This window comes from Saimiri boliviensis, chromosome 1 (assembly GCF_048565385.1).
Source record: "Saimiri boliviensis isolate mSaiBol1 chromosome 1, mSaiBol1.pri, whole genome shotgun sequence".
Lineage (NCBI taxonomy): Eukaryota > Metazoa > Chordata > Mammalia > Primates > Cebidae > Saimiri > Saimiri boliviensis.
In genome coordinates, this window is record NC_133449.1 from 38,166,960 (window position 1) to 38,187,746 (window position 20,787).

The following is a 20,787-nucleotide window of genomic DNA, read 5'->3' on the forward strand; positions in this document are numbered from 1 at the left end:
AATAAATATGTATTAAGAAATCATATTAGAACAACTCCGATATTCATTTTCCAAGGGAGAATGGCTATAAAGAAAAGACCCAAGGAAGTTCATAAAGTTAGATGTCACTAAACAAGACACCCGAGTCATCTAAGAAAGAATCTAAATATCTACTTAGGAATAATTATTCAACTATCAAGAAATTTCTTGAGCACCTATAATTTACACAGCTGCATTGTTACACACCAGAGATATAACAAAAAACACATCGAAGTACCCATACTAGGTAAGTTATATGTTTCCCAACACTAAATATTGTAAACATATTAATACTATTAAGTCTGTAAATATTTAAAATAAATATAAAATGTCTAATTAAATCTAAAGAATATCTTATGCTTTCAGATTACGTACCAAGATCATATGCCCAGATTACATATAATACCAACTGAAATTTCCCTTACTGTGATGTTCTTCTATGCCTTACAAAAATTAAGTGTCTCTGTTACTAGCTTAATATGAAACAACATATGAGTAGGAAGAAAACTGGTGCAGGAAACAAATCCTTTTTAAAAATTCTACCAATAACACTTTTTAAATGATTAAAGAAGTAGGGAATTTAAAGTAAATCAAAGAAAGATTAACAAGCTATTGCAAAATAGTTCATAATGATATGTACATCTTACCGTAACATGGGATTCTGTCATGACACAGATGTTCTTATACATATGCTGGCATAGGCATGAAAGATTTTTTTGAACTATTTCAAACAAGTCTCTCTATAATTCCTTATTATCAAAAATGGTACTGGTACTGATTATACATTAAAAATTTCAATGTGCCTATTTAATTATTATAACTGTGTTTATCTTTTTAGCTTCAGTGCTCAGCATTTTTTCTTTGTTCATTAAACTTAATAGCAAAAATTAAGATTAGTTTTCATAATTAAAAAAACTATTTTCTAGTATCTAGATGGCAATGAAAAAACTACAGATCAGTCACTCTAGAGGCAAACTGCAAAATCACTTTTAATTTCATCTGTCATACTAAAATACATACCACTGTAATTGGATAAAGTGGATTCTGAATTGAGAGCAGAAGAACTTTGTTGCCTCCTGATGGATCATCAGTATTTCCTGGCCGAGTGATCCTTTTGCTTGTAGAATAGTTGAAAAAAGCCTGTTGACCAGCAATGTACACGGGTTCATCTGCAGCAAATGTCACACATTCTTTGGCACTATCTATGTTTTCAAATTCCACTAGAGCCTGTCGTTTAAATGGCATCATCATCACATAGCTGAAAAGGGAGGTAAGGAGGAAATAACAAACACAGCAAGTTCCATTAACATTATTTGTCCTCAGTTAAGTAAAAGCAAACACAAACTTTAATAAAAATATGTCAAATCCCACAGATTAGTATTCTTCACTACCTGTGTCCAATGTAAGTCAACTCTTAAATCATCCAAAGAATTGTGGTACACCAAGTAGATGGTACACATACGAAAGTTTATCTCTAATCTTGACAATTCTCCAAGCGATTACGTTTATCTACCTCATGACCTCCTCAAACACAATTTCCTGTTATTAGTTACTAACAACACAACCCAGTTTATTCTTTGGGGTGCTGCTCCAAAGCAGTATTAGAAAATATCAAAGACACAAACCAACGGAGATAAAACTCAACAGAAGGTTGGCAGACAGCAGAAACTACTATCTCTCTTCAATTATTTTCTTGAATAAAAAACCACACTAATAGCTAAGAACTGACTATACTCTTAAAACAGAGATAAATATAAATGAAGCAACCACAGACTAACCAAAGTTCCAGAGGTGATACAAATAATCTCCTCCAAAACATTTTAAATATCCATGAAAACAATTCATTAGAATATGGCAATCATGGTTGCCTATGAAAAGATGTTTACTTTTCAAGTATACTCTTAACTAGAGAAACAAAGCAGCCAAAAAAATAATAATAATAACCCCAAAACATAATACAGTACATTCTTTTTGGAGGAATATATTTTAATATAGGAAATGAAGAATAAAAAAGTGAAGGAAGGGTAGAAGACAAAAATCACAGCACATGGATCACAATGGGGTAAATATGTCCTCTATTCACAGGAACGAGAATCTTAAAAATGCTTTAAAATACAATTAAGTGTTTTTTTATAATAGCAGAAGGTCGAAATGCTGGGGCAGGTACTCAGTGATATCACTGCTTCTTAACCAGGCATCCAGGACCTACTGCTATACTATGGAAACTGACAAATGGTACAGTATTAATAAGAAACAGATCACTGTACAGCCTGGCAAACTATTATTATAATAAATATCATCTTCCTCATTTGCAAAACTTAAAGAATTGTCAAGATTACAGTTACTACACACAAACTACTAAGCAGACTGCCTTGCATATTGTAGAACCTCAATAAGAGGTAACTATTACTACATATATATATATATATATATATATATATATATATATATATATATATATTTTTTTTAACAGATCTTGCCTCATTCATCTTTATATCCTAAGAGGCTAGAAACAGAGCCTGGCACATATTTGTTAGTCTACGGGGATTGTTATTTTTCCCCACCCATATCACTCAAAATTTAAAAAGTACAAAAACAAGGCCTTGGATTTAAAGATTCACCAACTAAAAGTGCAAAATATAAATCCCTAGAAACATGCCTTTTAGAAACACAGATGCTTCACTGAAGTTCTAAAGTCTTGCACATGGAAAACAGAAAACCATGAAATCAGGTCTATGCTAAAGAAATTCAAGAGGAAAACATCTTTCATAAAACAAAAAAGGTGGTTTAATATCTAAATGTATTACTAAGTTTGTTATTATTATGCTAATAATGCCATATGGAAACAAAAAATTATAAAGGTTTTGATATCATTTGGCTGTGTTCCCATCCAAACCACATGCTGAATTGTGATCACCAGTGTAGGAGGAGGGGCCTAGTGGGAGGTGACTGGCTCCTGGGAGTAGTTTCTAATGGCTTAGTGTCATACCCCTAGTGTTGTCTCCTGATAGACTTCTTACAAGATCTGGTTGTTTGACAGTATGTGGCACCTTCCCCTTTGTGCCCATGTGCTCTTTCTCTCCTTCTCTTTTTTTTTCTCTCTCTCTTCTGCTGGCCATATAAAGATATGCCTGCTTTCCCTTCACTTTTTGCCATGATTCTAAGTGTTCTGAGGCTGCCCCAGAAGCAGAAGGTTGTATAGCCTGCAAAACAGTGAGCCAATTAAATCTCTTTATAAATTACCTACTCTCAAGTATGTCTTTATAGCATGTTAAGAACAGATGAATACAGGTACAGAAGTAGATTATTTATTGGCCTGTTATAGACTTAGTAAATTTGCTTTCTGTAACTTAAATAAGAAGTGAGCTAAAACCACAAACTTAAAAGTGAAGGTTGCCCAGAAAAGTAGCATCAGTGAAGATAAATTAAAAATTGAAGTGTTTTATTTTCTTTTTTATTGCCAATATTCAATATAAACAAACTAAAATGTTACAGACATTTTATCACGTGCTTAAATTGTCTGGTACACAGTTTTTTAAAAATCTTTTAAATGCACTCATATGAAACCAGGTGTAGTGGCTTGTGCCTATAGTCCCAACTACTTTGGAGGTTGAAGTGCAAAGATTGGTTGAGCCCAGGAGTTCAAAAAAAAAAAAAGAAAAAAGGTATTAGTATCAGAAAGTCAGAGACCAAAGAGTGAAAAGGCTAAAGAAACAAAAAAGCTAAGGAACACAGTAGGATCAAGGCTTTTAACTCCATCAATTTAAAACACTTTACTGGCCGTGTGCAGTGGCTCACACCTGTAATCCCAGCACTTTGGGAGGCAGAGGCGGGCAGATCACCTGAGGTCAGGAGTTTGAGACCAGCCTGACAAACACGGTGAAACCCCGTTGCTATCATAAATACAATAATTAGGCAGGTGAGATGGTGGGTGCCTGTAATCCCAGCTACTCAGGAGTCCGAGTCAGGAGAATCATTTGAACCCAGGAAACAGAGGTTACAGTGAGCTGAGGTAGAGCCACCGTACTCCAGCCAGGGTGACAGAGCAAGATTCCATCTTCAAAAAAAAAATTTCTAAATAAAAACATAGAAGAAGGCAATAGATTTAGTGCACAAACTGGGCCCCAAATGTTATATTATAAAACTAATCATTTCCTAATATCTCTTTTAATGGGAGAGAAGGGGGAAAAGAAATAACAACATTTATTTTAAATATTCTTTTAACTATAATGCATAAAGAATAGAAAAACAAAAAGTTAAAAAACACGAGCAATTTTATCCTCACACAATACAATCATTCTTAATGTTATATTTTCTTTTTTTTTTTTTTGAGACGGAGTTTTGCTCGTTACCCAGGCTGGAGTGCAATGACGCGATCTCGGCTCACCGCAACCTCCACCTCCTGGGTTGAGGCAATTCTCCTGCCTCAGCCTCCTGGGTAGCTGGGATTACAGGCACGTGCCACCATGGCCAGCTAATTTTTTGTATTTTTAGTAGAGACGGGGTTTCACCATGTTGACCAGGATGGTCTCAATCTCTTGACCTCGTGATCCACCCACCTCGGCCTCCCAAAGTGCTGGGATTACAGGCGTGAGCCACCGCGCCCGGCCAATGTTATATTTTCTTCTGAGCTTCCTTCCTATGTATCTAGCTTTTTGGATATAAATTTACTACATATTGAACTTGGTGATTCACCTTTTTAATATAAGCAGTTTCTGTATTGTTTATAAACCCGCACATTCCTTTAAATACATAAAGAAACAAATAGGGAAAGCTTACAAATTCTAACATTTTTGAAGCAAAATTTCTATTGGAGGCTGTTCAATGTTCTTTCAACCTTAATAGCAGCCACCTCTTACGCAAGTTCATTTCATACAACTGAAACACCTATTATACTTATTTATGCCAATTAAGCTCTTAAATCACACACTAATTTCTTCCAATTATTTCAGATTTTTCCATCCACATAACTACCAATCTTGAGGGCAAAATGATGCAAACTAACTGAATGACATTCATATATGAAAGACTTTACCATAGACTAAGTATCAAATAACCCAGAGTCTAAAAATGCAAAGGCCAGCCAGGAGTAATTCAAATTACTTACTAATTTAAAATAGTTCTATTTCTTCAACACCCAACCTTCAGGTCATGGTACTAATTAACATCAAAATAGTTAATATTTCCTAAAGTTGCCATTTGTATTTGCTCATCAACTTGTTTTCTGACATCTGCCTAGTAACTTTTTTGTTTTTGAGAGGGAGTCTTGCTGTCACCCAGGCTGGAGTGCAGTGGCATGATCTCAGCTCACTGCAACCTCCACCTCCCAGTTTCAAATAATTCTCCTGCCTCAGCCTCCTGAGTAGAGTAGCTGGGATTACAGGCATGGGCCGCCATGCCCAGCTAAATTTTGTATTTTTAGTAGGATGGGAATTCACCATGTTGGGTCAGGCTGCTCTCAAACTCCTCATCTTGTGATCCACCTGCCTCGGCCTCCCAAAACACTGGGATTACAAGCATGAGCCACTGCACCAGCCTAAGAAAACAACTTTTAAAGCCCTAAATACACAAGAATAGACAAAAAATAAACCAGAGACATCCACCTCTTTATAATTCCACAGGACAATGTGCCACTTACATAATCATTAAAAGGTCCTTACAGAGACCAGGGTTAGTCTACTGCCAACAGCAAGACTAATGGTCTAAGGAGTCTGTCTATTTCAATATGTAACTCTCCACACAGACTTAATCCCAATTTCCACTCCAAAGGACTGAGAATTGATAGTCAATTTAGTGATACACTTTCAACATATGGACTTTACTATGCCCATGTGGATTCTCAATTTGTACATCCAAGGTTAATGTATCTTTGCCAAGTCATTTACCTCTCAATGAGTTCACCAAAGAAAATAAAATACCATGATAGAAGATATCACCTAATACTACTATTCCTTTGAAGAAATAATCCATTTCTGCTGGATACCCTCTGCTGGACATCTCTGATCAGTACTTCACTATCTATTTATGTATTATCCTCTCAATACTCAAAAACTTAACATGAATTTTTATAAAATTAAAGCAATAAGGGTATCTCAGAAAATACATAGAAATTTCTCTTCTATTTATATATTTCAACTTGATCTGTGTCTTCAATAGCTGTAACAAAAGCTCTAAATATATTCATCAAGACAAAATAATAAAGTCAACTCTAGATTATCTATACTAAAAAAAGAACAACAGCCAGGCATACTCCAAAAATAATTTAGAATTTTTGAGTGTCTATTTTTGGCAGCAGATTCACTTTTCTAATTATGTTTTCACTTAAGTTAATATTCTTAAGCATATACCAGCTGTGGGAAGAGACGGGGGAACATGTGAGAATATGAGACACAAAAAGTAGACAAACTAGGATAAAATGTTGCTCATGATTTGCACTAATAACTCATAGCACCTATAATCCCAGCACTTTCAGAGGCTGAAGTAGGATAGCTTGAGCACAGGACAGCAGCTTGGGCAATGTCGAGAGACCCCAATCTGTACAAAAAAAGTTTGAAAATTACCCAGTCATGGTGGCATGTGTCTGCAGTCCTAGCTATTAGGGAGGATGAAATGGAAGGATCACCTGGGCTCAGGAGGTGGAGGCTGCAGTGAGCCATCAATGTGCTACTACACTCCAGCTTGGGCAACAGAGCGAGACCCTATCTTAAAAAATAAGAACTCATAGCAAAATGAACCTAAACAAATAATGTCTACTCTTAATCTACTTACTTTTAGTTGTCAATTAATTCCTAAATATCCCAAAATCAAGAACAACAATGAAGTCAATAGTTTCAAGCATCACGACTTGAAACTCTGAAGACGGAGAGTGTAATCAACTCACTAATTTAAAGAGTGTTTGAACAGGACTCATGGACTCCTTTGAAAATCAGATGAAAAGTGTATATAATTTCTTTATACAACTTTGCTGAGGAGTGAGAAGTGATTATAGCTCCACAAAAATACATCCATGCATCACCCAGGAAGGTTAAAAATAACAAGCTTAAAGCGTTCCAAAGAAATACAGTCATAGGCAAACAACAGATACTACATTGTTTATGTAATACGAACAATATTTACTATGCTAAACATCAAGGCTTGTTCTACCACACTGTTTTCAATCTGCATGAAGTCCCTATCGTCCTTACCATATTGTCCCAAATTTTTCCAGCGCTTCCACAAGGTCTGCTTCCACCACAGATTCACAGAGTCCTCGAACATGGACGACGGGTGAAACAGAAACTTTATGATGACTTCCACCTGCCTCCTAGCAAGAGAAAATAATTTCTAGTTAAAAAATTTTTAAGTCTAAGGCCAGACACAGTGGCTCACACCTGTAATCCCAGCACTTTGGAAGGCCGAGGCAGGCGGATCACTTTAAGTCAGGAGCTCGAGATCAGTCTGGCCAACATGGTGAAACCCCGTCTCTACTAAAAATACAAAAATTAGCCAAGTGTGGTGGTGCATGCCTGTAATCCCAGCTACTTGGGAGGCTGAGGTGGGAGAATGGCTTGAACCCAGGAGATGGAGGTTGCAGTGAGCCAATATTGTACCACTGCACTCCAGCCTGGGAAACAAGAGACTCTGTCTCCCAAAAAATAAATAAATAAATAAATAAATAAATAAGTACATCTAAGTTGAATTGCATCTTTTAGTAAATTCAAATCTGCTTAAAAAGTAAACATTTTTAAAATCCCAAACCAAATTGCAATTCACAAGTTAGCAAAAGGATATGAGAATAATCAATTAAATGTCTGTATAAAAAAATTTATTTCTGAAAAGGGAGCATTCTACCTCAATAAGAAGTACAAAGATGTTACTTAGTAACATTTCAACTTAAAAAAAAAATCCCAAAAAGAAAATTTAGCAGATACATAGGGCATGCTACAACTGGAAGTATATTTGATACTCATTATTTCAGTGTTACCTCCATAAAATCAAAATCTCAAACTAGTCCAAATGAACAAAAAGTTCCAATTAAAAATTCTTCCTCGACATAAAGATTATATACTTTTGTCTTTTGTTCTTGTTTAATTGGTTATCTAGTCCCACTATAACTTGAAGTTACTCACTTAGCAGTATAGTACACATGACAACTTAAAATTTATACCAGGGTACCATCTTTGCAAGGCAGGAGGATTAACAAGAACTACTCAAAAATGCAAGTACTCCTGGGCATCTATGGGATATTGTGTATCTTCAAGTATGCCGGGCAGGATGTTTCAAACCTAAGAATACAGTCTTGGCAGGGTGCGGTGGCTCACGCCTATAATCCCAGCACTGTGGGAGGCCGAGGCAGGTGGATCAAGAGGTCAAGAGATCGAGACCATCCTGGTCAACAAGGTGAAACCTCGCCTCTACTAAAAATACAAAAAATTAGCTGGGCATGGTGGCGCGCGCCTGTAGTCCCAGCTACTCCAAAGGCTGAGGTAGGAGAACTGCTTGAACTCAGGAGGCAGAGGTTGCAGTGAGCCGAGATCACGCCATTTCACTCCTGCCTGGGAAACAAGAGCGAAACTCCATCTCAAAAAAAAAAAAAAAAAAAGAATATGATCTTAAAGTTTATTTTAAAATGTAGTAACTCTGGGCCGGGCGCGGTGGCTCAAGCCTGTAATCCCAGCACTTTGGGAGGCCGAGGCGGGTGGATCATGAGGTCAAGAGATCGAGACCTTCCTGGTCAACATGGTGAAACCCCGTCTCTACTAAAAATACAAAAAATTGGCTGGGCATGGTGGCACGCGCCTGTAATCCCAGCTACTCAGGAGGCTGAGGCAGGAGAATTGCCTGAACCCAGGAGGCGGAGGTTGTGGTGAGCCGAGATCGCGCCATTGCACTCCAGCCTGGGTAACAAGAGCGGAACTCCGTCTCACAAAAAAAAAAAAAAAAAAAAAAAAAAGGGGCCGGGCGCGGTGGCTCAAGCCTGTAATCCCAGCACTTTGGGAGGCCGAGGCGGGTGGATCACAAGGTCGAGAGATCGAGACCAACCTGGTCAACATGGTGAAACCCCGTCTCTACTAAAAATACAAAAAATTAGCTGGGCAAGGTGGCGCGTGCCTGTAATCCCAGCTACTCAGGAGGCTGAGGCAGGAGAATTGCCTGAACCCAGGAGGCGGAGATTGCGGTGAGCCGAGATCGCGCCATTGCACTCCAGCCTGGGTGACAAGAGCAAAACTCCGTCTCAAAAAAAAAAAAAAAAAAAATGTAGTAACTCTAAGAATTGCTTTGAAAACGCAAGTAGCTTTCATTTACTTATTCAAGTTCCATTAAGACAAAGATATGTATTTACAAACGCCATCACACACTTCTCTTGCATCTTAATTTCAGAAATGACTTCCACCATGTACATCTTTGTCTATACAAAAAGAAATTGATTCAACTTTTTTCCTCCTATAAGCAGACTAATTTGAAGCACTATTTTACCATTAAAATTTAATGCTTGTTTTAAGAAAATTAAATCTCTTTAAGGCTATCCTAAATGACTCACCAGTTTTTCTTTATTATAAAGACCGTTAGGAAAATATAACAAATGGAGTGCCCTGCTAATAAAAAAGTATGTCACAGCTGAAAGAAAGAACTGATTTAAATATATAAAGTAACCACAAAACTACTCGGGATATTGTCAAATCTAAAAAACAAATTCAATCCTTTGCCAATACTAATTCAATCCATGATACTTATTCGAATTGCTAAGCTCAATCTTTCCTATGGTTAAACAGGTATCCCTTACATGCCACTAAGTTTGAAACGAATCATTCTGACTCTACCCTAAGTAAATCAACACTTTCTTAAGCAACATTAACAATGAGATTCTGTCTAGATGAAATTAAACAATCAAATGTGCATATCATCATTACATTCTTAAATGTAACTGGAAATGAATAAGCCGGAAGAGCTCTAAATATTACCTAAATGCCAAATTTAGAGTATGCATTTACTCTTAAAATAATTAGACAATAATAAACTGAAAGATATAATTAGGAGAATCATTTCAGTCAATTCTTAGAAATCAGATAGCAAAGGTAAAATAAAAGGGCAACAGAAAACTGTATTGGCCTGGACTCTTCAAAAAGTATCAAAAAACAGTAGAGGGAAGATTCTATATGGAGAGCTAAGAGACACAACAGGCCAGGCACGGTGGCTCACGCCTGTAACCCCAGCACTTTGGGAGGCCGAGGCAGGCAGATCACGAGGGCAAGAGATCAAGACCATCCTGACCAACATGGTGAAACCCCGTCTCTACTAAAAATACAAAAATTAGCTGGGCATGGTGGCGCACGTCTGTAGTCCCAGCTACTCCGGAGGCTGAGGCAGGAGAATTGCTTGAACCCGGGAGGCAGAGGTTGCAGTGAGCTGAGATTGTGCCACAGCACTCCAGCCTGGCGCCTGGCGACAGAACAAAAGTCTATCTAAAAAAAAAAAAAAAAAAAAAAAAATAGAGAGACAATAACCAAATGCTGGGCTGGGAGCAGTGTCTCACACCTGTAATCCCAGCACTTAGGGAGGCCAAGGCAGGTGGATAATGAGGTCAGGAATTCAAGACCAGCCTGGTCAAGATGATGAAACCCTGTCTCTACTAAAAATACAAAAATTAGCTGGGCATGGTGTCGGGTGCCTGTAATCCCAGCTACTCAGGAGGCTGAGGCAGAAAACTGCTTGAACCTGGGAGGTGGAGGGTGCAGTGAGCCAAGACTGTGCCACTGTACTCCAGCCTGGGCAACAAAGCAAGACTCTGTCTCAAATTTTAAAAAACAAAAAACAACAACAAAAACACAACCAAATGCATATGTGAGCTTTTACTGTATAAGAGTTGAAACTGCTATCGGACACATATTAAGAACAACTGGAGAAATCCAAATACAGACAGGATATTATGTTAACATAATAGAATTAATTATCATCGTCTTTAGTAAGAAAATAGTGAAAATAGTAATGGTTACATAAAAGAACATCCTTATTCTTAGGAGCATTGTGATATTTAGGCATGAGATGTCATGATGTTTGAAATTTACTTTCAAATAGTTTAGAGGAAAAAAGTATGTATATAAATATACATATACAGACATAGAGATAAAACCCCACACAGCAAAAAGTTAAAAACTGCTGAATCTAAATGAAGGGTATACATAAGTTGAACATTTTATATAATAAAAAGTTGCAAAATTATTTTATAATATTTAAAGCCTATAAAAAGGTATTAAGAACTTTATTATAAATTCCCATGGCCGGGCACAGTGGCTCACGTCTGTAATCCCAGCACTTTGGGAGGCCAAGGCAGACAGATCACCTGAGGTCAGGAGTTTGAGATCAGCCTGGACAATATGGCGAAACCCCATCTCTGCTAAAAATACAAAAATGAGCCAGGGGTGGTGGTCTGTAGCCACCCAGGAGGCTGAACTGAGCTCGTGCCATTGCACTCCAGCCTGGGCAACAGAGCCTCCATCTCCAAAAAACAAAAACAAAAAAACCATGAACTTCATCATCCAATTTAATAAATAAAACCTATTGGCTGGGTGTGGTAGTTCACGCCTGTAATCCTAGCACTGAGAGGCAGAGGTGGGCAGATAACTTGAGCTCAGGAGTTCAAGACCAGCCTGGGCTATACGGCATGACCCCATCTCTAGCAAAAATACCCTAAATTAGCTGGGCATGGTGGATACGCCTGTAGTCCCAGCTACTTGGGAGACTGAGGTGGAAGGATTGCTCGAAACTGGGAGGTGGAGGTTGCAGCGAGCCAAGATTGTGCCACTCCAGCCAGGTGACAGAGTAAGACCCTGTCTAATAAAAAATAAAACAAAACAAAAAAATAAACTGATCACATCTCCTCTTAACTACCCCCCACCTTCCCATTATAGGTACCCACTATCATGAATACAGTGCTTAAAAAAAAAAGGACTATTTTCTTTTTTTCTTTTTTTTTTTTTTTGAGATGGAGTTTCGCTCCTTACCCAGGCTGGAGTGCAATGGCGTGTTCTCGGCTCACCACAACCTCCACCTCCTGGGCTTAGGCAATTCTCCTGCCTCAGCCTCCTAAGTAACTGGGATTACAGGCACGCGCCACCACGCCCAGCTAGTTTTTCGTATTTTTAGTAGAGACGGGGTTTCACCATGTTGACCAGGATGGTCTCGATCTCTCGACCTCGTGATCCACTCGCCTCGGCCTCCCAAAGTGCTGGGATTACAGGCTTGAGCCACGGTGCCCGGCAAAAAAAGGACTATTTTTCAAATTGGCCTTCTTACAAAGAAATGGATTACACAATCAATTGTTAAATAACTCAAAAAATCTCATTTTAATACTTTTTTTTTTTTTTTTTTTTTTGAGACGGAGTTTCGCTCTTGTTACCCAGGCTGGAGTGCAATGGCGCAATCTCGGCTCACCACAACCTCCGCCTCCTGGGTTCAGGCAATTCTCCTGCCTCAGCCTCCTGAGTAGCTGGGATTACAGGCACGTGCCACCATGCCCAGCTAATTTTTTGTATTTTTTTTTAGTAGAGATGGGGTTTCACTACGTTGACCAGGATGGTCTCGATCTCTTGACCTCCTGATCCACCCGCCTCGGCCTCCCAAAGTGCTGGGATTACAGGCGTGAGCCACTGTGCCCGGCCTTTAATACATTATTTAATTGTATTTCTAAATGGAATAAAACTGAAACCACAGTCATCACTTAAAAGCTGGACGATATTAAATATCATCAACATGGTAATTAGGGGACGATGGGATTACCTAGACCTCAAGGCAGAAAATATACACCTCCCCTACCTTGTATTTCCCTTATTCCCACTCAGTGAATCTGCCATTCATAAGTTTACGTACCTTGATTATTTGTTTTTAAATTATGTCCCCTTTTCTTTAACATATAATTTTCTCATTCTTTCTGTAGTATTTTACTTTTTAAAAACCTATGGCTGTTTCCAAATATAAAACTAATATATCAAAGGTATCTTTTCAAAGTATTTGTCTACCATCCTCTCCAGAGCTTCATTTTCCTCCCTTTTTCCCCCAAAATACTCATACTTTTCTTAAATCACTTATTTCTCAACCTATACTACATACTGATGACAAGAAATCTGATGTCACGTGTAGAGACTTCCTTTTCTGAGACGGAGTCTCGCTCTGTTGCCCAGGCTGAAGTGCAGTGGCGCAAGTGCTCCCTGCAACCTCTGCCTCCCGAGTCAAGTGATTCTCTTGCCTCAGCCTCCCAAGTAGCTGGGACCATAGGAACGCACCACCACACTTGGCTAATTTTTGTGGTTTTAGTAGATAGGGTTTCACCATTTTGGCCAAGCTGGTCTTGAACTCCTGGCCTCAAATGATCTGCCAGCCTCAGCCTCCCAAACTGTTGGGATTACAGGCGATCTCGCCTGGCCTGTAGAAATTATTTTGCCTATTCTAAAATAACCTCTTGTAAGCATCATACTATGAATCTGATTCCTAAACTAGTGAATAAATCAGTCTTGTTTTTGCCTCCCATCAATATATTAATATTGTAGTCACATCTTCTCCAGCTTAAGGAGTCTTTTTTTAATCCTTTCTCATACAGGAGCCCAAGTCCTTTCCATTTCAGATGTTTAGTTACCTAGGCTCTCTCCTTTCTGTATCTATTGGTTATCAGAGTAGAAACAATATCCCAGCTGTGCATCCAGAAAAAGCAAGCATGCCTGCAACATACACGCAGTTTACAAACTTGCATAATCTCTTCTTTAGGTAAACTGGGTTAACTATAACGGTGGCATTATTTGGTCTCCACTACAGGCTCTAGACCAATCTAGTTATAGCCACTGCAAATTCCCAGCCCTTCAAAGGCCATTTCAGGAACAAATTCTAATAATATTAATATTTCCCTTTTTATTTATTTTTTATTTTTTCACAATTCCCTCTTCGCAGAAATACTAACTTTAAATGCTAATTTTGACTACTGCAAATTAAGAACTAGATTCTACTGAAAAGAAGAAAAGCTTAGTACAGTATAAACAAAAGTTCAGGCCAGGCGCGGTGGCTCACGCCTGTAATCCCAGCACTTTGGGAGGCCGAGGCGGGTGGATCACGAGGTCAAGGGATCAAGACCATTCTGGTCAACATAGTGAAACCCCGTCTCTACTAAAAATACAAAAAAATAGCTGGGTATGGTGGTGCGTGCCTGTAATCCCAGCTACTCAGGAGGCTGAGGCAGGAGAATTGCCTGAACCCAGGAAGCGGAGGTTGTGGTGAGCCGAGATCGCGCCATTGCACTCCAACCTGGGTAACGAGCGAAACTCTGTCTCAAAAAAAAAAAAAAAAACAAAGGTTCAATAAACATAAGTCAGCACACCCTACCTCAACTACATTTCACTCTTCTACATGATAACCTTCCAATTACCATATTTGTAATCACTTATTAAGCCACACCTAAATTTACTTTTCAGGCTAAATATCCTCCAGGTTCTTCTGTCACACCTTTAATGATGCGATTTCTAGTGCCTTCTCTATTCTGGTAAGCTTTCTCTGGATACATTAAAATTTATCAATGTAATGCTAATAATGAGTACAGTATTTCCAGACATAAACTATCCCCTATCTTACTCTGGACACTTCATGCAGATCAAGGGATAAAGTTTTAATGGGTTGCTGTAAATATCATTCTAACTTATACAATGTTTAATCACATTTTTTCCTTACTAAATTAAATAATTACATCTCCTGGTCTTTTTCTCTTTGTAAAGAAACAACATAGCAGATGTAAAATATCGGGCAACTTAACTTTCCTATCCAAAGTTTTTAGGTACATTTGATCACATAACAAAGATGTAAAATTACAGCCATATCAGTCAAGTAACTTTTAAAAATAAACTCTTTTTCTTTTTTTTGCTCATATAAATCATTTGGTTTTGCCTACCTGGAATTCCTTACCTCTTCTGCTTAAAAATAAAAACATGCAAACAAAAACAAAAACAACCTCAACTCCACATTATCATACATTGGTATTTTCAATCACACAGTCATGCCTCCTCAACCTCAAAGGTGGCCTGGTGATTAGATGAGAGAAGAGGGGAAGATCAAAAACGCTTGATAAGAAGGGATAAATATAGGATGAGAAAGAGAGAAGATGCTCTTTAGCTGCTAGCTGTAAGAATGTCAGCCTAGTTTTAGCACTACACAGAGGAAAGGAGAATTGAATCACGTAAAGAGAATCAAGTCCCTATGACATCATCCAAACCCCTGGTTCCAGCCATGCCTAAAACCACTGTCACAATTTGGCTTTCCCAGTTACATGGGTCAATAAATCCTCTACCCCTGCTCCCTTTTTTTGTTTTCTGTAAGCTCATGTGAGTTGTTGCTGTGGCTGTTAAGCCCTAAAAGTTGCATTCTGTTTCATGGAGGTAAGCAATATCCAATGCAGAATCACAGATTTTTAGACACGTAATTTTTTTTCAGTTATAGCTCCATCACCTGACATTTGGTAGAAGCTCAATTATTATGTTTTTAAATGAGGTAAGAGATCACAGAGATCTCTGAGTTCCAGAGAGGTTCCGTGAAAAAACTTGTTAGCAAAGCCAAGACACTGGCTGTGCTACTGACTGGCTCTATGAACACCTCTTTTCACTCTAAAGTACTAACATGAAGAAACAGTCACTTGTTAAAACCAAAAGATGGTAAAACCTACTACTTTTCATTTCTTGCCCCAAACTAGGCATAAAAATCCTCACTCTACTAGAACAGCTTAGCTGGTGGAGACACAAGACAAGACTGCTATGCAAGTCTTAGGCTCTGGCATTTACCTCTGGGGCACATGTCCTTTAACTCTTTTATTTCCAGGAAGTAGCTACTACACAGTCTTGTAAACTTCCCCAGTGAGAGCTAAGTGATCTCATCCCATCTCCCAACCCATATGCATCCAATAGATCACAGTAATATTGCTACCATCTATAATTTACATCATGCAAGTACAATAGAATAGTGTATCTTGAATTCAAACTGGCTTCTCTATGTGCTGTATAATCCTTTCTTTGGAGATCCTAGGAGTTACAATTTTATCTTGGCATTTTGCCATCTTCCACGTCCTTTATTAAAAGCTGAAAAACAAATTTTCACTTCATCAGCAAACAAATCACTTAATAAACTTTGATTTGCCTGTTTATTCACAACTCCAGAAAAGAGTAAAAGAAAAACTTTTTAAATCTCCAAAATAAAAATTAGCACTCCATCCCAATTCCTCAAGTGGTTTTGCCAAGGGAAGTTTTAGCATTTCCAAGTCAAGCTGCCTTTTGAAAAACTTTTTAAATCTCCAAAATAAAAATTAGCACTCCATCCCAATTCCTCAAGTGGTTTTGCCAAGTGAAGTTTTAGCATTTCCAAGTCAAGCTGCCTTTTTAAAATTAAGGAGATACAGAAACTTACTATTAATATGATCTTGAAGGTCATGCCTATTAAATTTAAGAACACTACTCCATAAGAAAAAAGTAATTGTATAATATGTGGCAGGAACCTCTATAATCAAGCCTTGTTCAACAATGCAGCTAAGTGAACGTGAAAACCCTAGGAGTTTTTGGCTCTATTAAAAAAAAGTACCAGAAGACACAAATTTGAAGGGTGTTTTATTTCTCACATCCAAAGTACTAACACTCTCATTTTTCTTTATACCTTCAACACAATGATCCCTCACAATTATTCATTCGAAGTTCAGAGCATTTCTAGAACCACTATTTTTTTCTTAAATACTCATTTTCCTCTTTAAAATCTAGTTAATATATTATCAAAGCACTTAAGGTTAATCATAAAAACCAAACAATACAAATCTTCAAAGTCTTACTTTGCACTTTACAAATTTTGAACCAGAGTTGACAAGAATGCCATCGTTGTACCTAATCTGCATTTACTTTAACAGTCTGACCACAAAAGTATTTCTTCTCTTGGCTGAAGGGGACTACTGAAGTTGTGTAAAACCCTTTTCAGTTACAATGAATTACCAAATCTCTGAATGAAGAAGCACAAGACAGTACAATTCTATCCGGAGAATGCCTATCCTAATAGTAGAATGTTATTATGTACAGGTTTCCACAGTTGCCATGATTTCAAAACAGTACCAAAAAATTACATGAAAAAATATTTTAAAACAAGATAAAGCTTCATTAGATTTCATAGTACAATGGTTTTACTGTTAAATGAAAACAATTCACCCTTTCCTAAGAAACATATCAGCATTAAGATAAACAAAAAATTAAAATTTATACCTCAATCTGCTTCTATCAGTTCCTGCCTGGGTAACTTACAAACAGCATTAGCATTATGTTAATCACTTAACTATAGCTTCGGGTTAAAAAGGCATGTGTTTCAACCTTCCTATTTTACAGACTAAGAGAACTCAGAGTAGTAAACTGACTTTCTCAGGCTCACATAAATTGTTATGGTAAGGCCAGGTGTGGTAATCCCTGTACGCCTGTAATCCCAACACTTTGAGAGGCCCAGTCAGGTGGATCGTTTGAGCTCAGGAGATAAGAGACCAGCTTGGGCAACATGGTGAAACACCTCTACAAAATACAGGGTGGGGGGAAAAGAAAAAAAAAAAAAAGGTCCGGCGTGGTGGTGTGGGCTTGCAGTTCCAGCAACCAGGGAGGCTGGGGTAGGAGGATCGCTTAAGCCAGGGAGGCTGAGGTAGGAAGATGGCAAACAGTGAGCCTTGATTGCGCCACTGCACTCCAGCCCTGGGCCACAGAGTGAGAACCTCTCAAAAATAAAAATAAAAATAAAAAGTACGCTAAGACTAGATTCTTGACCATCCCTAAACCCTACTCGGTACTGCTTCCATTGCTCCACACACTTCGCTTTGGATACATTAATTGTACGTATGTTATTTTCTTCCCAACATCCAAAATAATGCTATTGGTTTAATGCTTTATCTGTTTTCAAAAACAAATTTTGATATACGGATTTAAGTATCTTTCCAAAATGCCTGAAGACATTTCATAATGCTACAGCTACACGAAAACCCAAGCAAGATTTCTAGCAAAAAGGTGCACTGATCAAATACATCTATCAGTTATAATATTCCTGTTTCCAATTTCCACAATAGAGTTGGCTTTGAACTGAAACTTGCTAAGAAAAAATGCATTTCCTTTGTTCACACTTCCAAGTTACACTTAGAATATTTCAAATAGCTAGGCACAAAAATCTAAACTAATAGCTAACCATAAGAATACTTCGAGAAAGAAAAATTTCCTTTTTTAAATGTGTTGCAAAGTTCGCCCTCACATCCTGGTAACTGGAAACTGTAACGCTGGGGACTAATGACCAGCCTTTTCTTTCTTTTTTTTTTTTTTTTAAATTCAAACGGCTTTAAAGGGCAATATGCATCTTATTTTTAAAAGGTAAGGTTAAACGTCTTAAACTAATAGTAGGATATATGTGTACAATTTCGTAATTCCGGTTAAAGTTTGCAGAATTAATCACAATTCATATGTGTTAAACGTTTAAAAAACATCTAAGTCACTAAGACAGCTTAAGTGCACCAAAAAAGGGCAATAACGTTTGCTCCGCTTTGTTTCCTTTAAGTCTCCATCCAACTGAGGCTAACTACTTGCTGTGGACAAAATGATCACATTCCTTCGGCCTCACGCTAGCATTTCTTGTAAGAGAAAGACATGGCTCTAGCAACGTGTGTTTAATGGAGCCCTGAGTTCCGTTCATCCTTTCACGGGGCAAATCTGGAATAAATTACCAATGAAAAACTTTAGTAATTTTAAGATTTGTTTTACTTCAAGGGAGAGATGTACCAACAGCTGCCAACACTTTTGTAAGTGTTGTAACGGAAGAGGTAAAAAGTGTACTGAGCAATCATCACAAAACCGGGCAGCAAAGGATGCACGTCAAAAGAGTTTAATCTTACAATTTTTTAAATTAAACCTTCAAGGGAACTAGCATGTGAACGCCAAGGCATAATCTGTTATTTAGTTGCGGCTCTCCATAGGACCGAGGCGGAGAGAGCCCCCGGTGGAGCCGACTCAACCATCCCGGGATGGTGACCAGCGCGCGGAGACTGCGGGTAGAGGGGCTGAAGGGAACCGGCGGCCCCGACGCTGGCCCGGAGCCCGATGAGTTAAACTAACAAAGAGCCCTCCGTACCCCCAAACCCCCCGGAGCGGAAGCGACGCCTCCCTGCCGCCCCAGCGCCGCGACCCTCCCCAAGTTCAGGGCCCGGCAGTGGACTCGCGGTGGGGCCTGCCGCCAGGACAGGGCCAGGTTCGCAGTCGGGATGCGGGAAACAGGTAGAGGCCAGAATACAAGCCCCAAAGAAAAGAGGGGGCGCTTCCCCAATCGGGTCGGCGCAGCAGAAAAGGCCAACGAAGTGAACGGGAGGCCCCGCGCAGAGGCCCCGCCGCCCGGCCCTGCTTCCCGGGGAGCCGCCAAGCACGGCGGACAGGGGAGCCGCGCTTTGTTACCGGCTGGGAGAAGCTCCGGCCGCCGCCGCCGCCATCGCCCCCGCCCCGGGGCGTCGCTTCCCGGCGGTTCTCGCCTTCCTCGGCCGAGTAGTCGATCTCCCCCTCCTCGGTCTTGAGACGCTTGGCCTGGCTCTCGTACTCCCGATCCTCCTCGTACGTCTCCCTGGGGGAGGAAGAGGAGGAGGACATGGCGGCGGCCGGAGGGACCGGCGGGCAGGCGGGTGGGGGTGGCGGTGGGGAGCGCGCCTCGGATGCCGCCAGCCAGTCCTCGCCGCCAGCAGCGCCTCTTCAGCGAGGGTCTCCGCGGCCCGGCCGTCCGCGGGGGCTGCACGGCCAGGAGTCTGGCGGCTAAGGAGCGCGGACCGACTGAGAGGGGCGCCCTGGGATGAGGCTCCGGAGCGGCCGCTCCCCTCTATTACCGAGCCAACATTCAGCCTCTCCCTTCTCCTCCGTCTCCGCTCCAGCCCGAGGGAGCGAATCTAAGGATGGGGACGCGACCGTGGCTTCCGGTCTTCCCTCCTCCCCTAAGCCTCTCCCCGCCGCCCGGGCCGAGCCTCCGCCCCCGCCTTCGCGTCCGTCGCGCAGGATCGAATCCAGCTGCAGCCTGCGGGAAGCGCCCCCCGGCCGGGGTCCTGCTCCCTATTGGCAGGGGCGGGAAAGTCGACCGGGCTTCCCATTGGCTGTGAGGGCCGTTCGTCAAAAGCCGCCCGCGGCTGGGCCTCGCCTTCCTCCCTGCGCCTTCTGTACTCGCAGCGGTCCGGCGAGGCCCTGCACGCAACGCCCGCCGCGCGCCGCCTGGGAGCCGTTGCGACCCGGGGACCGTTGGTGCTGCGCGGCTCCTACCCGAAGCCAGGCGTGGAGTGAACACGGACGAGCGACGAGGCGTGTAGGGAGGCCTGGGCTGCGGGTGTTAACCGCCCTGCCGCTAATTTAAATGCTTTTTATCACTTCTTCAAAAGAGAAAGAGGAAAAAAACCTCTTAAATCCCGCAGACAAACTCCCCGAAGAGCCCTAAAATCGCAGGCGATTAGGGGAGAAAAAGACTGGGAGCCCTAAGAGTGCCCTTTCTGCTGTGTTGTGTGCAAAATCTGGCAGAAGTGGGCGGACTTTCCCGCCCCTAGCCGGCTGGTGGTGAACAGCTGTCAGCGTTAACTGAAGGCTGCGAGGCGCGCGTCTGCAGGAGGCGCTGCGCGCGGGCGCTCGTCCCTCTGATCGGTTATAACTCGTTTGTAACCTGGACCCTTTACTGACAATGTAAGGGACTTGTCTGTCCCTGTACGTCCCTGCTCCAGTTAAATATATTTTAACTCTTCTGTGTAAAATC

At 40.4% G+C, this 20,787-nt stretch overlaps 1 protein-coding gene across 2 annotated transcripts in view; it reads right to left on the bottom strand.

The window, feature by feature from the left end:
• Nucleotides 1-20,088, bottom strand: part of HNRNPLL (heterogeneous nuclear ribonucleoprotein L like) — a 42,447-nt gene extending 22,359 nt beyond the window's left edge. The window contains exons 1-4 of one of the 2 annotated variants that reach the window (XM_074396096.1): nt 19,883-20,088; nt 19,464-19,626; nt 7,203-7,321; nt 1,039-1,276 (exon numbers count right to left, since the gene is read on the bottom strand). In XM_074396096.1, the coding sequence (XP_074252197.1) occupies nt 1,039-1,276; nt 7,203-7,321; nt 19,464-19,626; nt 19,883-19,893 (531 nt within the window). In that variant the 5' untranslated portion in view covers nt 19,894-20,088. Of the gene's footprint in view, nt 1-1,038; nt 1,277-7,202; nt 7,322-19,463 lie in introns of both variants that reach the window. The other variant, XM_074396090.1, reaches the window with a different exon arrangement.
• Nucleotides 20,089-20,787: the final 699 nt, after the last annotated feature.